The 17,528-nt window shown below is 45.1% G+C and overlaps 3 protein-coding genes across 4 annotated transcripts; 2 read left to right on the top strand and 1 right to left on the bottom strand.

The window, feature by feature from the left end:
• Positions 1–2,529: 2,529 nt before the first annotated feature.
• pou5f3 (POU domain, class 5, transcription factor 3) lies at positions 2,530–4,705 on the top strand (the record flags this gene model as incomplete). Of its 2 annotated transcripts, none has more annotated exons than XM_084486259.1 (5): positions 2,530–3,303; positions 3,445–3,553; positions 3,706–3,836; positions 4,161–4,325; positions 4,433–4,705. In XM_084486259.1, 5 exons carry the CDS (start codon positions 2,530–2,532, stop codon positions 4,703–4,705), a joined length of 1,452 nt encoding a protein of 483 aa, XP_084342385.1. The 2 variants fall into 2 exon arrangements, with proteins under 2 accessions (XP_084342385.1, XP_084342384.1); XM_084486258.1 differs by having other exon boundaries at positions 3,442–3,553.
• Positions 4,706–7,691: 2,986 nt separating this feature from the next.
• LOC311367731 (alpha-(1,3)-fucosyltransferase 7-like) lies at positions 7,692–9,258 on the bottom strand (the record flags this gene model as incomplete). The annotated part of the gene is made up of 2 exons (XM_084486544.1): positions 9,134–9,258; positions 7,692–8,760 (listed from the first exon to the last, which is right to left on the bottom strand). Exon 2 carries the CDS (start codon positions 8,751–8,753, stop codon positions 7,692–7,694), a length of 1,062 nt encoding a protein of 353 aa, XP_084342670.1. The 5' UTR covers positions 8,754–8,760; positions 9,134–9,258.
• A 3,802-nt stretch (positions 9,259–13,060) lies between these two features.
• On the top strand, positions 13,061–16,911 carry clic3 (chloride intracellular channel 3; the record flags this gene model as incomplete). Its single annotated transcript, XM_084486953.1, has 7 exons — positions 13,061–13,088; positions 13,189–13,271; positions 14,422–14,528; positions 14,969–15,094; positions 15,239–15,345; positions 16,008–16,183; positions 16,741–16,911. 7 exons carry the CDS (start codon positions 13,061–13,063, stop codon positions 16,909–16,911), a joined length of 798 nt encoding a protein of 265 aa, XP_084343079.1.
• Between the last annotated feature and the right edge of the window lie 617 nt (positions 16,912–17,528).

Below are 17,528 nucleotides of genomic sequence, written 5' to 3'. Positions count from 1 at the left end.
CCCCCCTCTCCGGCCCTCTCGCTGTGCTTTCACCACGGCTCAAATCTCCAGAGGTTTCTCGAGGACACTGTCTTGTAAAGAATCTAAAGACCCCAACATCTGAGACATCTGCTGGCTTTTCAGATCAACCCCTAGTCGGTACTGTACTGGGGGTCTATTCAGAGGACTCCCAGCCCCCCACCCGCCCACCACCAGACTTTCACCAGCTTCCATGGGACTCCCCCAGAGAGCTCTCTGCAGCCCTTCGTCTCTCTGCCTCTGAAGCGCTGCTTACAGTCGAAGCATCTCGTGTCGCTGCACTTTGCATGACAATCCCGGCCTCTACCAAGGCCATGGCCCAGGACAATGCTTTGTATGGCTGGGGTTTGATGTCTTCGAAGGCCATTGACTTACCCCCCCCCCCCTTTTTTTTAGACCGCTGCTCAATCTGCTCTTCTACGCTCCCATTTCTTTATTTTATCCGAGAGAACAGTGGTTAGGTAGTAGTGGTAGTAGTGCAATACAGAAATATCTACACGGGCTGAATGCTTTTTGAGATTCTTTTTTGAGATCAAATGTAACATCCAGTCACAATATGATTTCAACTGGACCGTGGTGGAGGTCATAATATACGGTGGAATTAAACTGTGGGAAATGAGGAATAATGTTACGATTGCGTCCAGGTTAGACCAAGTTTCTTTAGCTTGCTCGAGGCAATTTTATTTGGCCCCTTCGATTAGGGCTGAAAAAGGGGTCTAGTGTGTGTGTGTGTGTGTGTGTGTGTGTGTGTGTGTGTGTGTGTGTGTGTCTCTCTCTCTCTCTCTCTCTCTCTCTCTCTCTCTCTCTCTCTTTCGATCACTCTCTCTCCCTCCCTCTCTTGCACCGTCCGAAGTGAAACTAGGGGGCCCTGGTGCCTGGTGTTTGTTTCACAGAAGAGGTGGGTGTGGGGCGGAATCAAAGGGTTGAGACGTATTGTTCAATGTGAAAAGGAGCTAATGGTCGACCATCGCAACTCGGGGTCTGAAATCGACGGGGTGCCCCGGGCTGGGTCGTACAATAGCAAGCCCCCTCCTCTCCCTTCCCGCGGCGCGTCTTCCTGCCGCAATCTGTAGGCCCACGCCTCACGCTGGGGGAGCGCATCTGTATCGGTGGAGCGGCCATCGAGCACCCTGAATGGACACCGATCAAGTGTGAATGGCCAAGGTCCACCTGAATGCCGGGGGCTGGTTTTATGAATTTCCTCTCTGTTGTCTCCGTTTTCTTTTTTTTTTTTTTTTCGTGTTTTTTTTTTCAAATTGAGTTTGAATGAATTGTCACATTCGCCTATTATTGTATTGTCTATTATAACCGTTCCCCTCCAACATCCACGATGTATGCATGGATGTATCCTGGAAAATAAATTCGATGTAGGCATATGCTTATATGAAAGACATTTATTGTATTTATTTATTTCACTTTACGTAGTAAAGTATATAACTCGAAAGTGCTTCAAATGTTTGGGGCTTTTGGACTTCGATGGGTCTGGTTGTTTGTTGAAAGCTGGTTACTCATTTCCGAATATTCTGATCCTACTGAGAATGATATAGCCTAGTAAACGTGATCGAAGACAACATGGGGAACTTTTTCGATATGCAATTCTAAGACCAATCAGAATCTAAATGCATAGGCCTACATCATATGTTTCTCCAATCAAACAACCGCCGCTGATCTGTTTTCTGTGTAACCATATCACTGAGTGGGTTTACCTTCTCGATCATTTGTTAGCCTAAATGTTGGGGAAATTAAATGAGATCCACTGGTAACACAATTAGACACATTTTAATGTCAAAGACATCTCCTTTACGATGCATAATTTAAACAAACTGAGCATAATGAGGATGCATGCATGAGGCGAACTGCAGTCATAGTGTTGCTATATGTATTTCGTGGCTGTTTAGCATTGTTAATAAGATGACTAAATGATAGGCCTAACTCCTTCACAGCCTATATGAGTGGAAAACATGTATGGTGCGTACTGGTTCAATCAATGAAGTGGTTTAATAGTCTTTAATCGAAGTTATAACCTATAGACTACGTAGAAAACGTTTAAAACTGAGAAAAGCAAGTGGGGAAACCACGCCCACTATGTGGGGAGGACTCAAGGTCATTCACAAATTCACCATCAACCATTACTGCTGGCCAATGGGAGACGAGATCATCCAATCTCGAACAGCCGTACGCGTGATTAGGAGGACCTGTGGAGCCACTCCTAACTACACACACACCGACCAGCATTCTGAAGGTGATGCGGCCGGTGGATTATTCCGCTCCATGGACCCGAAGCTAAAGGCAGAAGACACAGAAAGCCCTTCACACCTTCCTAAAGTGTGGCCCCCACTGTCAATCTTGGAGAAGACGTTCAAGTACTTTTATTGGATCCTTGCCACTACGACTTTTTGTCTGTTTAGATTTGTTTAGTAAAAGTTTAACCGATGAGCACGAAACACCGGTAGCCGTACCTAGCATTTATTGTCGAGCGTGAAGCGGTTTGTTCGCCCGAGGGTCGAGAGGATGTCCGACCGGTCGCAGAGTCCGGCCTCTGACTGCAACAGCCGACCGTATGACTTCAGCCGGGCTAACCTCTACAGCCACCCCACCATGGGGCAGGACAACATGGGCAACGCCGCCGGGTCACTGCAGCTCCCGTCCGGCGTCCTCCAGGACCCGGGTCTCCTCTTCAACAAGGCCACCTATAACGGGATCGCCCAGACCACGGCGCAGACATTTTTCCCCTTCCATCACGTCGCCGGGGACTACAGGACCTCCGATCTACAAACTGGAGAGTTTGGCCAACCCAAGCATTGGTATCCCTTCGCCGCGACAGACTACACCGGACAGGTACCCGGGGTCACGGCGACCAACCAGCCCACCAACCTCAGTCCTCCCATCGCTGAAACAAGGGAACAGATAAAATTGCCCATACCTGAGATCAAAACCGAAAAGGAACAAGAGGAAGACTATTCCGCCGAGATAAAGGCCCAGCATTACACCACCGCCGCGGCCTCCGCGCCCATGGCCCACGGTGTCTACTACTCCCCGGCGTGGAACCCGTCCTTCTGGCCGGGTCTTGCACACATCACGCAACACCCCATTAACCAAAACCCGTCTACGTCGTCCGCGTCCTCTCCGTCTCTCTCCCCCTCGCCACCGAGCAACGGAGTCCCGGCTAACGCGTTCTTTAACGGGAGCTCGAACCAGGTGGTGCCCGCTCCTCCGGCTCAGAACTCTGCCCCGACCCGCAGCAGTGGGTCCTCTAGCGGGGGGTGCAGTGACTCCGAGGAAGAGGTAAAGTTAGTTTGACCAGATTCTTTTTTTTTTTTTTTGGGGGGGGGGGGGGGGGGTGCAACGTGTCGGGAAAACTGTTGCATTTTGTTTTTCTACACGGGATGACTCATTAAACGCTATGCTTTTATTTATTTACAGGAGAACTTGTCTACGGAAGAACTGGAGCAGTTTGCTAAAGAGTTGAAGCACAAACGGATCACTCTGGGCTTCACCCAAGCGGATGTCGGTCTCGCCCTCGGTAACCTCTACGGTAGGCCTAATTGGCTCGAATCCATCTGAAATGTTTTTGTTAATGCGTGCCATTTAATTGTATTACCTCTTCACGACTTATTTGCATGTTTTTGATTGTATTTTCCCCCCGAGGCATCAGTACAATTTTTAAGTTTGAATGTTTGTTTGCAGGCAAGATGTTCAGTCAGACCACCATCTGTCGGTTTGAGGCACTCCAGCTGAGCTTTAAGAACATGTGCAAGCTGAAACCGCTGCTTCAGAGGTGGCTGAACGAGGCGGAGACTTCAGATAATCCTCAAGATGTGAGTTTGACCAACGGCTAGGCCTACATTTTGCATTTCCCCTGCTGCAGGAAGAAAAGGCGGCTGGATGCTAATCCTACACATTCGTTGCATTCACCTGTTTAGAATAGTAGACCTACCTACCCTCGAAGTCTCGCTTGGAAGTGATGGCGTGGTTAAATGCTGCCATCTGGTGGCGATATTTGAATAAGCATTTTTACCATACCATACGTGATGTTCACCTAATGGGCCACCGGACAAGAATATACCCTTGGACCTTCTTAAGCCAGTTACTCTCATGGTGTGAAACAACATTCTGACTGTTGGCAGTATTTTGCTCCTCAGATGTACAAAATTGAGCGCGTTTTCGTGGACACCAGGAAGAGGAAGCGGAGGACCAGCCTGGAGGGCACGGTGCGCTCGGCCCTAGAGTCGTACTTCATCAAGTGTCCCAAGCCCAACACCATCGACATCACGCACATCTCCGACGACCTCGGACTCGAGAGAGACGTAAGCCCCCCCCCACCCCCACAAACCCTTTTTATGAACGGAAGCGCAGCGCGGACCCCCCCACCCACTAACCCGACCTGACCCCGTGTTTGCTCGTCCCGTCCCAGGTGGTCCGTGTGTGGTTCTGCAACCGCCGGCAGAAGGGCAAGCGGCTGGCTCTGCCCCTGGAAGAGGAGTGCGACGGGCAGTACTACGAGCAGAGCCCCCCGCCGCCTCATCCTCCTCCCATGGGCATGATGCCCTCGTCGCTGCCCGGCCAGGGGTACCCGGGGCATCCGTACCCGGGAGCCCCGCCCACCCTCTACATGCCCCAGCTGCACCGCTCCGACGCCTTCAAGCAGGGCCTGCACCCCGGACTGGTGGGCCACCTGACCGGATAGACCGCCCTCCCTCTCCAAAAACAACAATCGCCTCTGCCCCGTGATGGGGTAACCCCCCCCTCCCCTTCAGGGGGGAGAGTGGAGGTCCCATAACAGACTCGTGTGCGAGAGGGCTTGTTGACCACCCGGTCCAGAAACTGGTTCTGCAGCTTAAAGACTCGTCATCGTTTGGATGTTGATCACTTTTGGACAGCTACCTCAGTCAAGTATTTGCACCGCTGTGCCTTTTTTTTTTTTTTTTTTTCTTTTTTTTTTCTTGGTCCTCCAAAGGAGCCAGTACTAGTGTTTTTTCGGTCATTTTGAAAGTGGGAGGTTTTGCCACGGTCTTTCATTCGTGTTCTGAGTGGTCTCTGTTCTCATTTGGTTAAACTACAGTAAGAAATTCATCGAGGGAAGATTCATATGCGCTCGGCTTTTAAATGTTTTTATTTTTTGTAAAAGCTGTGAAAAGGATTTCCTGGAAGATGGCTTGATTTAAGAAAAGAACACCCCTACAATGAATTATATTGGTAATGAATGATTTAAATTGCCATTAGTCAGCTTCTAAAATGTTAAAACCTAGGACATGAAATTTGAATTTCCTTTTCGACCAGGTTAATTGTAATAAAATTCTCCTTTTGGGAGGATGTAACATTTTGAACAAAGTGATTTTATCTTCACCAAATATCCACTGTCTGTTTCTTAATCTGCACAAAACTGGCGTGTTTCTAATCAAACTCATGCTTGTTGTTATTATGGCTTTTGACCTTAATTCGGGTACAAAGGGTGTATATTGTTCTCGGATGCAATGCTGCTTGGAGTATCTTGGCCAAACAAGTTCTCGACAACTAAAATGTATCTCAAGACTTCTTGATATATTTTTTCCTAATGACTAATGGACTGTTGCAGTGCTGTCGGTAAAGATCCCATGATTCATCAGCCAAAGACTTTTGGCTACTGGTATGTAAATGAAGACTGGGAAGGGGGTGCGCTATAGTGGCCACAGCCTGTTTAAAAGGAACTGTCTACAGCTTGGTTGAATATAATTTGGCCCAGCAGTTTATTGTACATTAAGCAATCAAAGTTGAAGTGACAGAACTCAGGAGTACCTAGAGGAAATTTAGCCATCTACTAGCTGTGCTATTTGGTGTGTGTGAGCAGTGCCTTATGCAAACACACTTGAATTATTATTTTTTTACTAGTTGGTCTGCCTACATTGACCAAATCCAGATTTGCCCGACTAGCCACCAGAAGTCTTTAATATATTGTAACTGGTATACATGTTCACACACCTTTTCATGTTACATTTCCTTTTTTTGCAATACTTGTGACTGTATTCTAACTGCAACATGGTAATTTATTGAAACTAGCCCACCCAGTGTTGTCTGTGTGTGCCCTATACTTCACCTGTCTCTGCGCCAAACAATTAAATGCATTTTTTCAAGGTATCATTTCAAAATGGATTGCTCTTCTTTGAATTAATTAATAAGTTACGTACACTTAAACGGCAAAATGTTGGCCTGGATCAGTGTTGGAAACAGTGTCAATAACTTTTTTGGGGTAAAGTAACGCATTACACAAAAAAATATCGGTAACTACACTACTTTATTAGACTAAAGGAACGCACTTTCTTGCGTTACCCAAGCCGTGTTTGCCTGTGTGTAATGTTCTGATCTGTTTAAGTGGTGCGTGTGCTGTGTGTGTGCTGCTTGCCTCGGCACGTTAGCCTATCATAACGATCGGTTTGAGGAGCGGAGACTGGGGGTTTCGGCCTGTGGTGATATTCTCACTACTTTCAGTTTATAACTCGAAAGGACACAGGCGACAGGTGTCTTTCAACTGTCGCAACCCAGATTTAGAAATACTAGATAAAATACCCGCGACGCGCAAGTCAACATCCGACAGAAAAACATTTTCCCATTACCTGTACTACTGGTTATTCCGACATGGAATCGGAGCTCAAAATAACTTTCGAGTCCATGGATCATGTGTACACCACCGCGGACATTTGGTCCGCCAACAACAAAAGTTACTTAGGAATAACGGTGCACTGGATAGGTATGAAGGTATGATAGGCAGCATTAGTTTTAAACGTGAGAAGGCTGCTCTTGCCTGCAAGAGGGTGAGAGGAAGACACTTTTACACGCGTTTTCTGCAGGAAATGCATTTTCTAGTGGTGTTATGTGCCATTTTCATATGGTGTTATGTGCCATTTTGTATACATTTATACAATAAACACTAAGGGATCATAGGGCTATGATGTTTGTCCATGTATCTACACAGTAAATTAAGAAACGGGAATGCAAAGTAATAAGTAGTGTTACTTTTCAAATGCAGTAACTAGTAAAGTCACCTCATTACAATTTACAGAAGTAACTAGTAATAATAAGTAACTTTTAATCAATTAATTACTAATTACTTTTAGTGTTGTAGTAACTACCCAAACACTGGCCTGGATTGACGAGGTGTTCCTGCAACTCATTTTTAGAAAGGCATCACTTCCACTTTGATGTCCCTTTCTAATCTGTCATCTTGTTGTGGTTTGAGGTCACAAGCCGTGCTAAGATGTGTTCAGATCAGTGTTGCAGCGCTACCTTGTGTAGCTAATGAGATAAGAGGCCTCATGCTTTGAATTTGAATTTGAATTTGAATGCTTGTGCTCTCAATTTATAAAATATACTTTATTGGAACATTTACCCATACATTGTCAAAGTATATTAACAAAATGTTAATTTTGTTAAGGTTTTTTGCATGAATGAACAAATACATGGCCGTGGCTGAATCTTCATATTCCGTTTTATGTAGTTAAACTTTCATGTATCATTTTATATAACATAGTAAAATTGTACTTCATAATTAGTAGTACTAATTATGAAGTACAATTTTACTTCACATAAGTAGCAGTACTAATTTTGTACTGCTACTTATGTGGAAAAACACAGGATTCTTATACTGTGAAAACAGTTATCTTGTGGTCTACAATCAACCACGACTCATTGACACGCCATCACACCCACGCTTCTAGGTCGGTGTAAACCTTGTGCTTGGGTAAGCTGTCATATTGAGAACAGATACCACACAGCCTCTCCCTCCAGTCCGTGTACTGCTTCACACGCCAGTACTTCTGCCACCCTAAAAAACGGGCATAGCTCTCCTCATCGCCCATCAGCTCTCGCAGTCGCCTGCCCAGTTCTCCAATGGATGCAAACTCGTCCACGTGGATGAAGGAGTTGCGAGGGGCCACGGCTTTGTAATCCTTCAGCGGGGGGCCCAGCACCACCGGAACGGCCCCCGACTGGTAGGCGTTCCTCCACAGCTTCTCCGTGATGTAGTCCTTGGACTCTGAGTTCTCGAAGGCCAGGTAGAAGTAGCACTGGGAGATGGTGGGCAGGAGGTCCCCCGGAGACAGGGCTTTCTGGTTCCAGCGTCCGTACACCATGACAGGGATGCTGTCGTTGAGCTGAGCGTACACCTTGCTCCTGCGGTGATCCGGCCTGTAGTTGCTCACCACCCAACAGACGGGGATGCTCTTATTGTGAAGGACAGGCTCTTCTCCGTCTCCCGGTCCCCTGGGCACCATCTTCCCGTAGGGGATGGTGATGTCCGCGTCCCTCCTGTAGGACATGGTCAAGTTGAAGACGTCTGCAAAGGGCCGGAGGTCTCCGTTGTTGGGCGGGGACTCCAGAGACATCCAGACCCATCTCTGGCCCTGCGGCCGGTGCAGGTCGCGGGGCAGGGCCTGCCGGCCCTGAACCAGCTCCCGGTTGTGGAAGACCACCACGTCCGCCGTGGAGAAGGTGGAGCGGTTGGACCGGAGCCTGCACGACGACACGTTGTAGCGCTCCAGACACACGTCCCCTCCCAGGTCCAGGGGCAGGCCAAAGGGCCAGTGCCACAGCAGGACGGTGATGTTTATGCGGGGGGCTGGGTCTCTCCACGCCTCGGGCGGCCTCCACCATTCACAGAGGAGCAGGAGCAGGAGAGGGAGGCAGAGGAGGAAGACGAGCAGTCTCTTCATCGAACCGATGAGGGGCTTCAGAGTCATCGGGTCAGCGACCTTCAGCAACATGTTGACCCTGTCCAATGTTCAGCCGAGTTTAAATCCCAATTATCTATTTTTAAATGTGTGTGCAAATATAATAACCATATATATCAACATAGCATTCTGTGTAAACAATTATTTGAAGCAGGTCGAAGCCAGGTAGACACCCCACACAGTCCTGATCTTTAAAGTTATTTTAACAAAGATTTCTCATATTTATGAACATTTTGTCTTAAGGTTTACATCACATATGTATTTTGATATTTAGATTGATACTTTCCAAGGGAAATGTCCCAGTAATGCCAGACCTCCATGACTATGTCAATTGTTTTTGTAACACATGACTTGAAGTAAGGACCTCGTGGCCCCCAAACAACACTACAGCAACACACTTTACCCACACTAACCTGTCAGAGATGAAGGTCCTTCTGATCCGAGGTCAACACTTAACAGGCTGCTGACTGACACCGGCGACCGTTTAGTATTTAGTGTTTAACTGTCATGATCTTTGAAATTGACAGTTAGGTCTTGGTGACTCTCTTCCAGGTTCTGCTAAGCGGGTGAAAACACTTCCTCTTCAACAGTCTGAAACCCTCTCTCTCCTCTGTCTGTTTGTCTGTCTCTCTCTCTCTCTCTGTGATTGTTCTGCCTTTTAAGGTATATTTCCTTCCCTTTTTTTATCTGCTGAATAATCTTGTGTATGCTACTCTTTGGCTTGGTTCCTCTTGCACCACATTTTTTCTTTATTTTATTTTTTCTTTATTTAACATTATACCTGTTCAATTCAAAACCAACTGAAAAGTTCTGTGAAGTGAAGAGAAGGACAATTGTAAGCATATGAGCCAGGATGTGGGCGAATTTCTTCACAATCTGAATGAATGAGTGTACTGTTTAAGAGGAACCAATACACGTCTGACTAGAAAAGTCCCCACCCAACCGAATCAATAAAATTCCCAATAGAATCCAACATGATGTTAGTTAGTGGTCTCTTTTTAGTTTGCTGTTTTAGGCTCAAGTGTAGGAAACAACTGGCTATATTAGTGGACATTAGTATCACATTGTCATAATAGTATCACATCATAGTGTCTCATCTTCAGCATCTTCAAATAGAGGGATAGGGTTAGGACAGAACATCTGGGTTGGGGTTAGGTCTGAACATCTGGGTTTGGGTCAGGATTAGGACTGAACATCTGGGTTGGGGTTAGGTCTGAACATCTGGGTTTGGGTCAGGATTAGGTCTGAACATCTGGGTTGGGGTTAGGTCTGAACATCTGGGTTGGGGTTAGGGTTAGGTCTGCTCGTCTGGATAGTGTTGGGGTTAGGTCTGAACATCTGGGTTTGGGTCAGGGTTAGGTCTGAACATCTGGGTTAGGGTTAGAGCTATAGGTCAAGGGTTACATCTGGTCGTCTGGATAGATGTTGGGGTTAGGGGTAATTATAGACGTCTAAGAGACACTATCCTTCCTGAGTGTTCGACTCCCAGCCCAAAGGTTCTGGGTTCGATCTCAAATCCTTATGTCCATGACCTGACCTGTACGCATCCCTGACCAGGGTGCCCTAAGCTCCAAAGTGACGTGTATCGTGATTCGAGATTCGCTAAAAGCATCTGCTGATTGAATGAGAAATTGTTCAATAAATCAATCAATTTCCAACCATCATTAGACATTTGAGATGAGGCATGAGCCTTAAATGCCCCAGTGTTCAGCAGAGACCCTCTAGTCCAATCTGCATCTTCGTTACCATGATAGAACAGTCACACTTGGGTTGACTTCTGACTTGGGGCTTTCCGTCTGTCTGGTTTCACTCCAGATGTACTAAGCTGGCACATTTGGTATAATGCGTTACTCATCATTAAAGCACTCGTCATTTTCTGTATTAACTATTAGAGGACCATGCTAGTTGGACAAAACTGAAGAAATCGGAAGCGTTGCAGAAATGTTGCAGCAGTGTTGCTTCAGAAGAGATGCTGATCATGCTCACTTGAAGGGGATCTGTCAATGAAAGACATTCAGGATACAGATGGTTCTTAGAAAAGAGAGGTGGGGGGGGGGGGGGCTCGCACTGTAAGAACAAAACTAGTTTTTTTTGTGCTATGGAAACTCTTCAAAAACCCTATATCCTTCATGTATGCTGATAGTGATGCTTTTGGTGGTAGTAAGTTCAGTGCAGCTTATTCACAACCACACAATTTTAACATCAGTTTGTGCAAGAGACAATGTTACTAAACACTTGAATAAATGAAAGAGGGGAGACATAAACACCTCACATCACATTATTTGTGTTAATATATGTTAGTTGTAAATATTGAACTACTGTTGCCTATTGTTTATTTGTAAGGCATTCAAGTGTGTTCTAATTAAGCAATAGATCACGACAGGCTGTGGTCTAGGGACAGGCTGTGGCCACAGTTAAGGGGGTCGCCCCTTAACTGTGGTATAATGAGAACATCATAGACACCCTCAATCGGAAAAGCATTTTTTTTAACGAATACAAAAAAGTAGTCCCTCCTGGCTGCCTGCAAAGTGTACGGCGGTTGCTATGCAACACACTGTAGCGTCCTTCAGAGAGAAGGCTAGGCTAGAGACGGTAGCTTGGTTCACCGGCAATTTAGCCTACTATCGAGTTCACTCACCGTGTGCCTATTGCTTTACAACATTTCCACCCTCTCCAGCAATCAACATATTTTTAGGCTTCAGTGAACTATGCTATTGCTTTCATATATAAATAAACAACAGTTCAAGTTAGGTGCGGAGTGATACTGAACTATAGGCACACGGTGAGTGAACTCGATAGTAGGCTAAATTGCCGGCGAACCAAGCTACCGTCTGTAGCCTAGCCTTCTCTCTGAAGGACGCTACAGTGTGTTGCATAGCAACCGCCGTACACTTTGCCGGCAGCCAGGAGGGACTACTTTTTTGTATTCGTTAAAAAAAATGCTTTTCCGACTTTCTAGCTTTTTCAAAATTGAGGGTGTCTATGACTTTCATTTCGCCATACTTACGTAACTGTTTTATAAAAGCAATAGATCACTTCAGTCAGTGGTATACGTTCATTATACCACAGTTAAGGGGGTCGCCGTCCCTCCGCGCGTCGGGACGGACAACGCCCCTTAACTGTGGTATAATGACCGTATATCACAGCCGTCGTGATCTATTGCTTAATTAAAACGGTTGCTTACATATTCTCGCCATGTTTGTTGTCATTTGTTTTACAACTCATTCCGATGTAAATATGCTCAAATGAATCAGAATTGATCTATGGCACACTTGTTGTGATTTGTGTATTCCAGACTTCAAACCCACCATTAAATGCAATGTTCACACACATCACACACCCTACTGGAATTCAGTACTACACTGAAGCTGGGACGCACACAGCTACCCTGGGTTGCACTGCAATACTTTCGATCCCTGCATGCACACACATGGCTCTTGGTTACTTGGTAACAAGAGCAATGTGTTGCCCTCCCTTTCTCCCTCTCTTCCTCTCCTGGCTCCCTGTCTCTAATTCACATGAGACACGCCGTCCACAGCCTTGCTCAGACAAAGCTCCAGGATGAGGTCACTGCGGATCCATCTCAATGAGATACAGAGAGGAATATACTTATGGTGACAGCCACACACACAAACACAGTGTGTTTGTGTGTGTGTGTGTGTGTATGATTCAATTGCTCTATTATGACCAGTTTGAGCGTCGCTAGTGAAAACACTAAAACAACAACAGACAATGTGTCAGGTCACATGGTCAGAGGAGTCACTCTTCTATTGTTCCCTCTATTGATATTAATCAATCGCTCAGGTTTCACTCTAGGCCGCCTGAGGACTCACTGCCCTGAAGGTCACGTGAGGTCACGCCCAAGGTCACGCCTAAGGTAACACCCAAGGTCACGCCTAAGGTCACACTCTCTACACGTGAAATTAGGGTTCCACCCTACGTAGAACAATCCAATCTTCAGCGGGAGACGGTAGCCGGAGAGGCCAAAAAGGGAGCAGAGGAAAGCGCTGTGACCTCATGGATACAGTATACAGAGCAGTGGAGTGACAGAGAATGTGTTAGCAGGCAGGGAGGCTAAAGGAGGAGATATCCAGATCTGCTGGTCTAACTGGAAAGTCTGGAGGGGGTGTGAGCTCACAGGCACAGCTTGACAGGTGTGGTGAGAGACAGACAGCAATAGAGAGACACAGAGAGACACAGAGAGAGTGAGAGAGAGAGATAGAGGGAGAGCAAGAGAGGGAGAGAGAGCACTGTAATTACGAAGTGTTGCATCCTCCTCTTGGCATCAAGGGAATCGAGTGTTGTCGGGGCGGTTAGTTTCAGCTGACCAGACTTCAACCATGTCACTAGGTCAAAGAGACACACAAAGTAAGTACACTTGGGGTTGTTCATGTGGTGGTTCTGTTGTTGTATTGTGTGTTTAATCCCACAGTGAACTCCAGTTTTGTGGTTTTGGAAAAATGTGCAGGAAACACAAAGTTGTTGAGTCCAAAGGGCGAGGGAGAGGAGAGAGAGATGGCTGAGCCCCCAAAGATTGAACTCTTTATAAAGGTAGGGGGCCTACCTTATATATATTGATACAAATACAAATACAAAGTGTTAATAACTGCTACCTCAAACATAGTTGCATAAGAACCAAAGATATTGTCATGTGAGAAGTTTTCTATGGTTTTATTTTATGCTTTGGCAGCATGATATGGCTCAAAAATATAATTAGAATTGTTTCAATTGTATCTTTATTGTTGACTATAGCAGAATATTTGTTGTGTTATTATTTGGTCGACTTTTCTTTAGATATATTCAGTGGCAGTTCAATAGCAGCATTATGAAACACATGTATTTTAATTGAGAAGGGGGAATGACTCACTAAGTGTGGATGTTTTTAACAGCAGAAACACAGAGCCGTAACCAGGGCGATTGTCCAGTTTTACCTGCGTTTCCTCCCACAAAATACCTTACATGCCAATGTCTCAAAAACCTTTCGGGAGATTCATAGATGACAGATTATGGAAATATGTCATGTTAATACATGGGATGAAATGCTATGTGTTAAGATAAATATTCATTTGTCTATTAGTCTTTCGGCCGGTTGGTTTGTTTAAACCAGGAATAATGTCTTTGTCCGAGTTGATATTTGTTTTATTTACACAAAACACAGTGCCGCACATGGTCAAACAGTCATGTATAGTAGTGTGCTACCTAGCAACTAGTTACAAGGAAGTAGTGGAGAAAAAAACAACACCCATATGCAGATCACCTGAAGGGGGGATGTTTTTCTTGCACTTCAACTTCTGAGAACGGAAATACACACGAGAGAATTAAATACAAAACACATTCAGTACCTCCAGAAAGAACAGAAACTAAACTGAGTTGCAGGACATTGCTGGAAATCAGGCCTCTTCTCCCTGGGCTTTATATACCCACCTGCACGAGCAATTAGCTAAATGACACAACCAGCCACCGAATTAACTTCTGGGAACAAACGCGAAGGGAAACCAAATTTGACCGGAAAGTGAGATTTACTGAAATGGTGAAACAAAACCAAGAAGCACACACAGACATAAATTGTAACCAGTCCACCATTAATCATTCTTACACATTTATGCCTCTGTCTGTCTGTCTGTGTGTGTGTGTGTGTGTGTGTGTGTGTGTGTGTGTGTGTGTGTGTGTGTGTGTGTGTGTGTGCGTGCGTGTGCATCAGGCCAGTGATGATTGTGCAGGTGTGGGAAACTGTCCGTTCTCTCAGAGGATCTTCATGATTCTCTGGTTGAAGGGTGCGACCTTCAGACTTACCACCGTGGACATGAAGTGAGTCCTGTGTCTCCTCCACATGTTCTCCTCCTGCTCCTCTTCACCACTCTCTCTTTCTCTGTCATCACTTATTGTCTTTAAAATTGAAAGAAAAAACATCAAGCAACAGACCAGGCTAGCATGCAATACACTCACAAAGTCAGACAGTGAGAAGCAATACTGAGAGTTATGCTAATGCTCTTTTTAACCATACTGCAATTGTTATGTACTCCATCACGCATTGTTTTCTTCTTAAAGAAAACAACAATTCAGAAAAAAGATCACTCATTCTCAACTCTCTCAAAAATTTCTATAGAATACTAATTTAATTTATACAATTCTTTGACACCTATTTTGATCTTGGGAGTGAGACTTTTCCCTACTCACCCGGTGATTAGAACAAGCTGTGTTTGCTTGTGTCTGACAGTCGTTCTCTGTCTCCGACGTCTTCCTCACAGGGCCCCTGAGGTGCTCAAGGACGTGGCCCCGGGCTCCCAACCCCCGTTCCTCGTCTTCAACGGGGAAGTCCGCACGGACACCAACAAGATCGAGGAGTTCTTGGAGCAGGCGCTGTCACCGCCGCTGTGGGTTTAAACACACAACGTGGACACGCTCTGGTCCATTGAGTTTCCGTCCTGCACTCAAACAAAGTGAACCGCGAGAGCTTTGAATTCAAGAGCTCCAACCATAAGCACACACAAACTAATACCTCATGTTTCTCCTGGCAGCTACCCCAAACTGGCTTGCAGATACAAAGAGTCCAACACGGCTGGCGATGACATCTTTCTTAAATTCTCAGCGTACATCAAGAATCCCAACCCCGGACTGAACGACAGTAAGAGAAAGTTTATCCTGAAGCATGTTGTTGGTGGCGTTTGACAGGCACAGACAGTCACCTCATTGTAGTAACCTAACCAGCATTCGGCTTTGATTTAGTGTTCAAGGAACAAAGTCAAAGGGGACACAAAGGGTCACTTTACTATTGAGGTGCTCTGTTTATTATTGATGCGCGTCAACAACCAAAACAGTCTGTAGGATGTGAAAAAAAACAACACAAATACAATATGTGACAACCACTACTTGGATGTTACACATCCTTTCAGTTTTTCCCAATCTGATTTGCTCTTGCTTTTCTGTGTAGCATGGAATTATACATGGAATAATAATAATGGGATGGATGTGAACATAGTCATGGATACTTTTGTTTTTTTCACTTGGGATGAAAGGCAATCATTGAAAAATGAATACACAGCCTATAAAATCAAATAAATAACCTAAAGTCCAAAGCATATTTAGTGCAAAATTGTATTTGAATACATATTTCCTTCTCATCCGTTCCAAATGAAAACAGTGCATTCAATACACTAGGTACACTAGTGTTGAAAGCCCACTAGGTAGTGCTCAGGGATCACACTAGGTAGGGCTCAGGGATAACATTCAGCGTATGTTCAAACAAGATGACTTCATGGCACTATGGATCCTCAATGTGCCTTTCAGTGCTGGAAAAAAAGTTCCTGAAAACCTTGGCGAAACTGAATGACTACCTGCTGACCCCCCTCCCTCACGAGCTGGACAAGAACCCCAGCGGAGGGCAGTCCTCCCGCGCCTACCTGGACGGAGACGCCCTGACCCTGGCAGACTGCAACCTGCTCCCAAAGCTCAACATAGTCAAGGTCTGCAGAGGAAGCCCCATGGAGCACACTTTGGCTTTCTGTCTCTTACCGCAGTACTCTCTGCGGTCATATCTTCATATTTATTTATGACACCCCCCTCACCCTAGCACCTCAGAGGGCAATAAGAAACTCCCTTTATTAGCAAGGAAGACATCTTGAGATGTAGCACAGAGTGGGGAGGTCCCTCCTTCCTGGCAATGGGTGTCATAACATACATACAAGCAAACATTTTAAATAATTGAATAATAATGATTAGACACACAAAACATGTAGACAACTGATCATTTAGTGCCTACACAATCAGAAACATTCACATATTTAGACACATACACTGTCACTCATCAGCACATTCAGCATCAGTCCAGATTACAGCATCAGCAGCTGGTTTGGTACCCCTAGGTGCCAATCCAAAGACTAGAGAGGGGGTATAGATATCTCTCTATTACCCTCTTTTACCCTAATCTTCAAACCTCTTTTTTAACGCCGTTGTGGGGTTTCATGTCATTTATTGAGTATATCACATCTTTATTTCTGAAGCGTCTCTGATCCCTTCCCAGACGGTGTGTATCAAGTACCGCGGTGTGGATATCAGTCGGATGAGCCTCCTGCCGGGTCTAACGCAGTACCTGGACAAGGCCTACAAGCAGGATCAGTTCTCCCACACCTGTCCCCCTGCCTCAGAGATCCTCTGGGCCTACCACATGGTGGCCAAGTACCTCAACAAGTAGTCCGCCTGAGGGACCATCAGGTCTAAGAGAAAGGCTAGTAAAAGCAGAATAATGTGCACTGAAAAAAGCACTACAAATCTTTAGGAGAGATTAAGGGAGATCAAATAAGCTTACGTCCGATTGGCTGTTTTATAATTGGTTGATTTAAATCAACCAATCAAGTGTTCAATAGTTTGGATCATATTAGTAATAGGGATTTTTCTTGAGTGGCTTTAAACAAGTTATATTTTTTAATCCATTGCCCATGTTATCATCTGGAAGTATATTATATACAATAAAACAGAAGAAAGCGTGATGACGACCGGATTGTTTGTTTAAACAGCATTTAGCTTTTTTGAACTTGGTGGAAGAAATTATGAGGAAGAACACTTGACAATGTATTGTTGACAACAATGTAGACGTTGAGGTTTGGTCCATTTGAAAAAAAACATGACAAATCTAACATATGAACAGATTTTATGAACAATAACATAAAACATATTTTACTTCCCATTCCATCTGTTTTTTGGCCTTAGTTAGCCATGATTGTCCAGTGTACAAATATGTATGATATAGATGACCTTTTGCAGTGACTTTCAGCAATAAATATCCTGTGATTCAGAAAACTTACTTAAAGT

The sequence above is a fragment of the Micromesistius poutassou genome (assembly GCF_964030765.1).
Source record: "Micromesistius poutassou genome assembly, chromosome: 22".
Lineage (NCBI taxonomy): Eukaryota > Metazoa > Chordata > Actinopteri > Gadiformes > Gadidae > Micromesistius > Micromesistius poutassou.
Note: the sequence above shows the minus strand (reverse complement) of the source record. Positions and strands in the feature narration are given on the sequence as shown.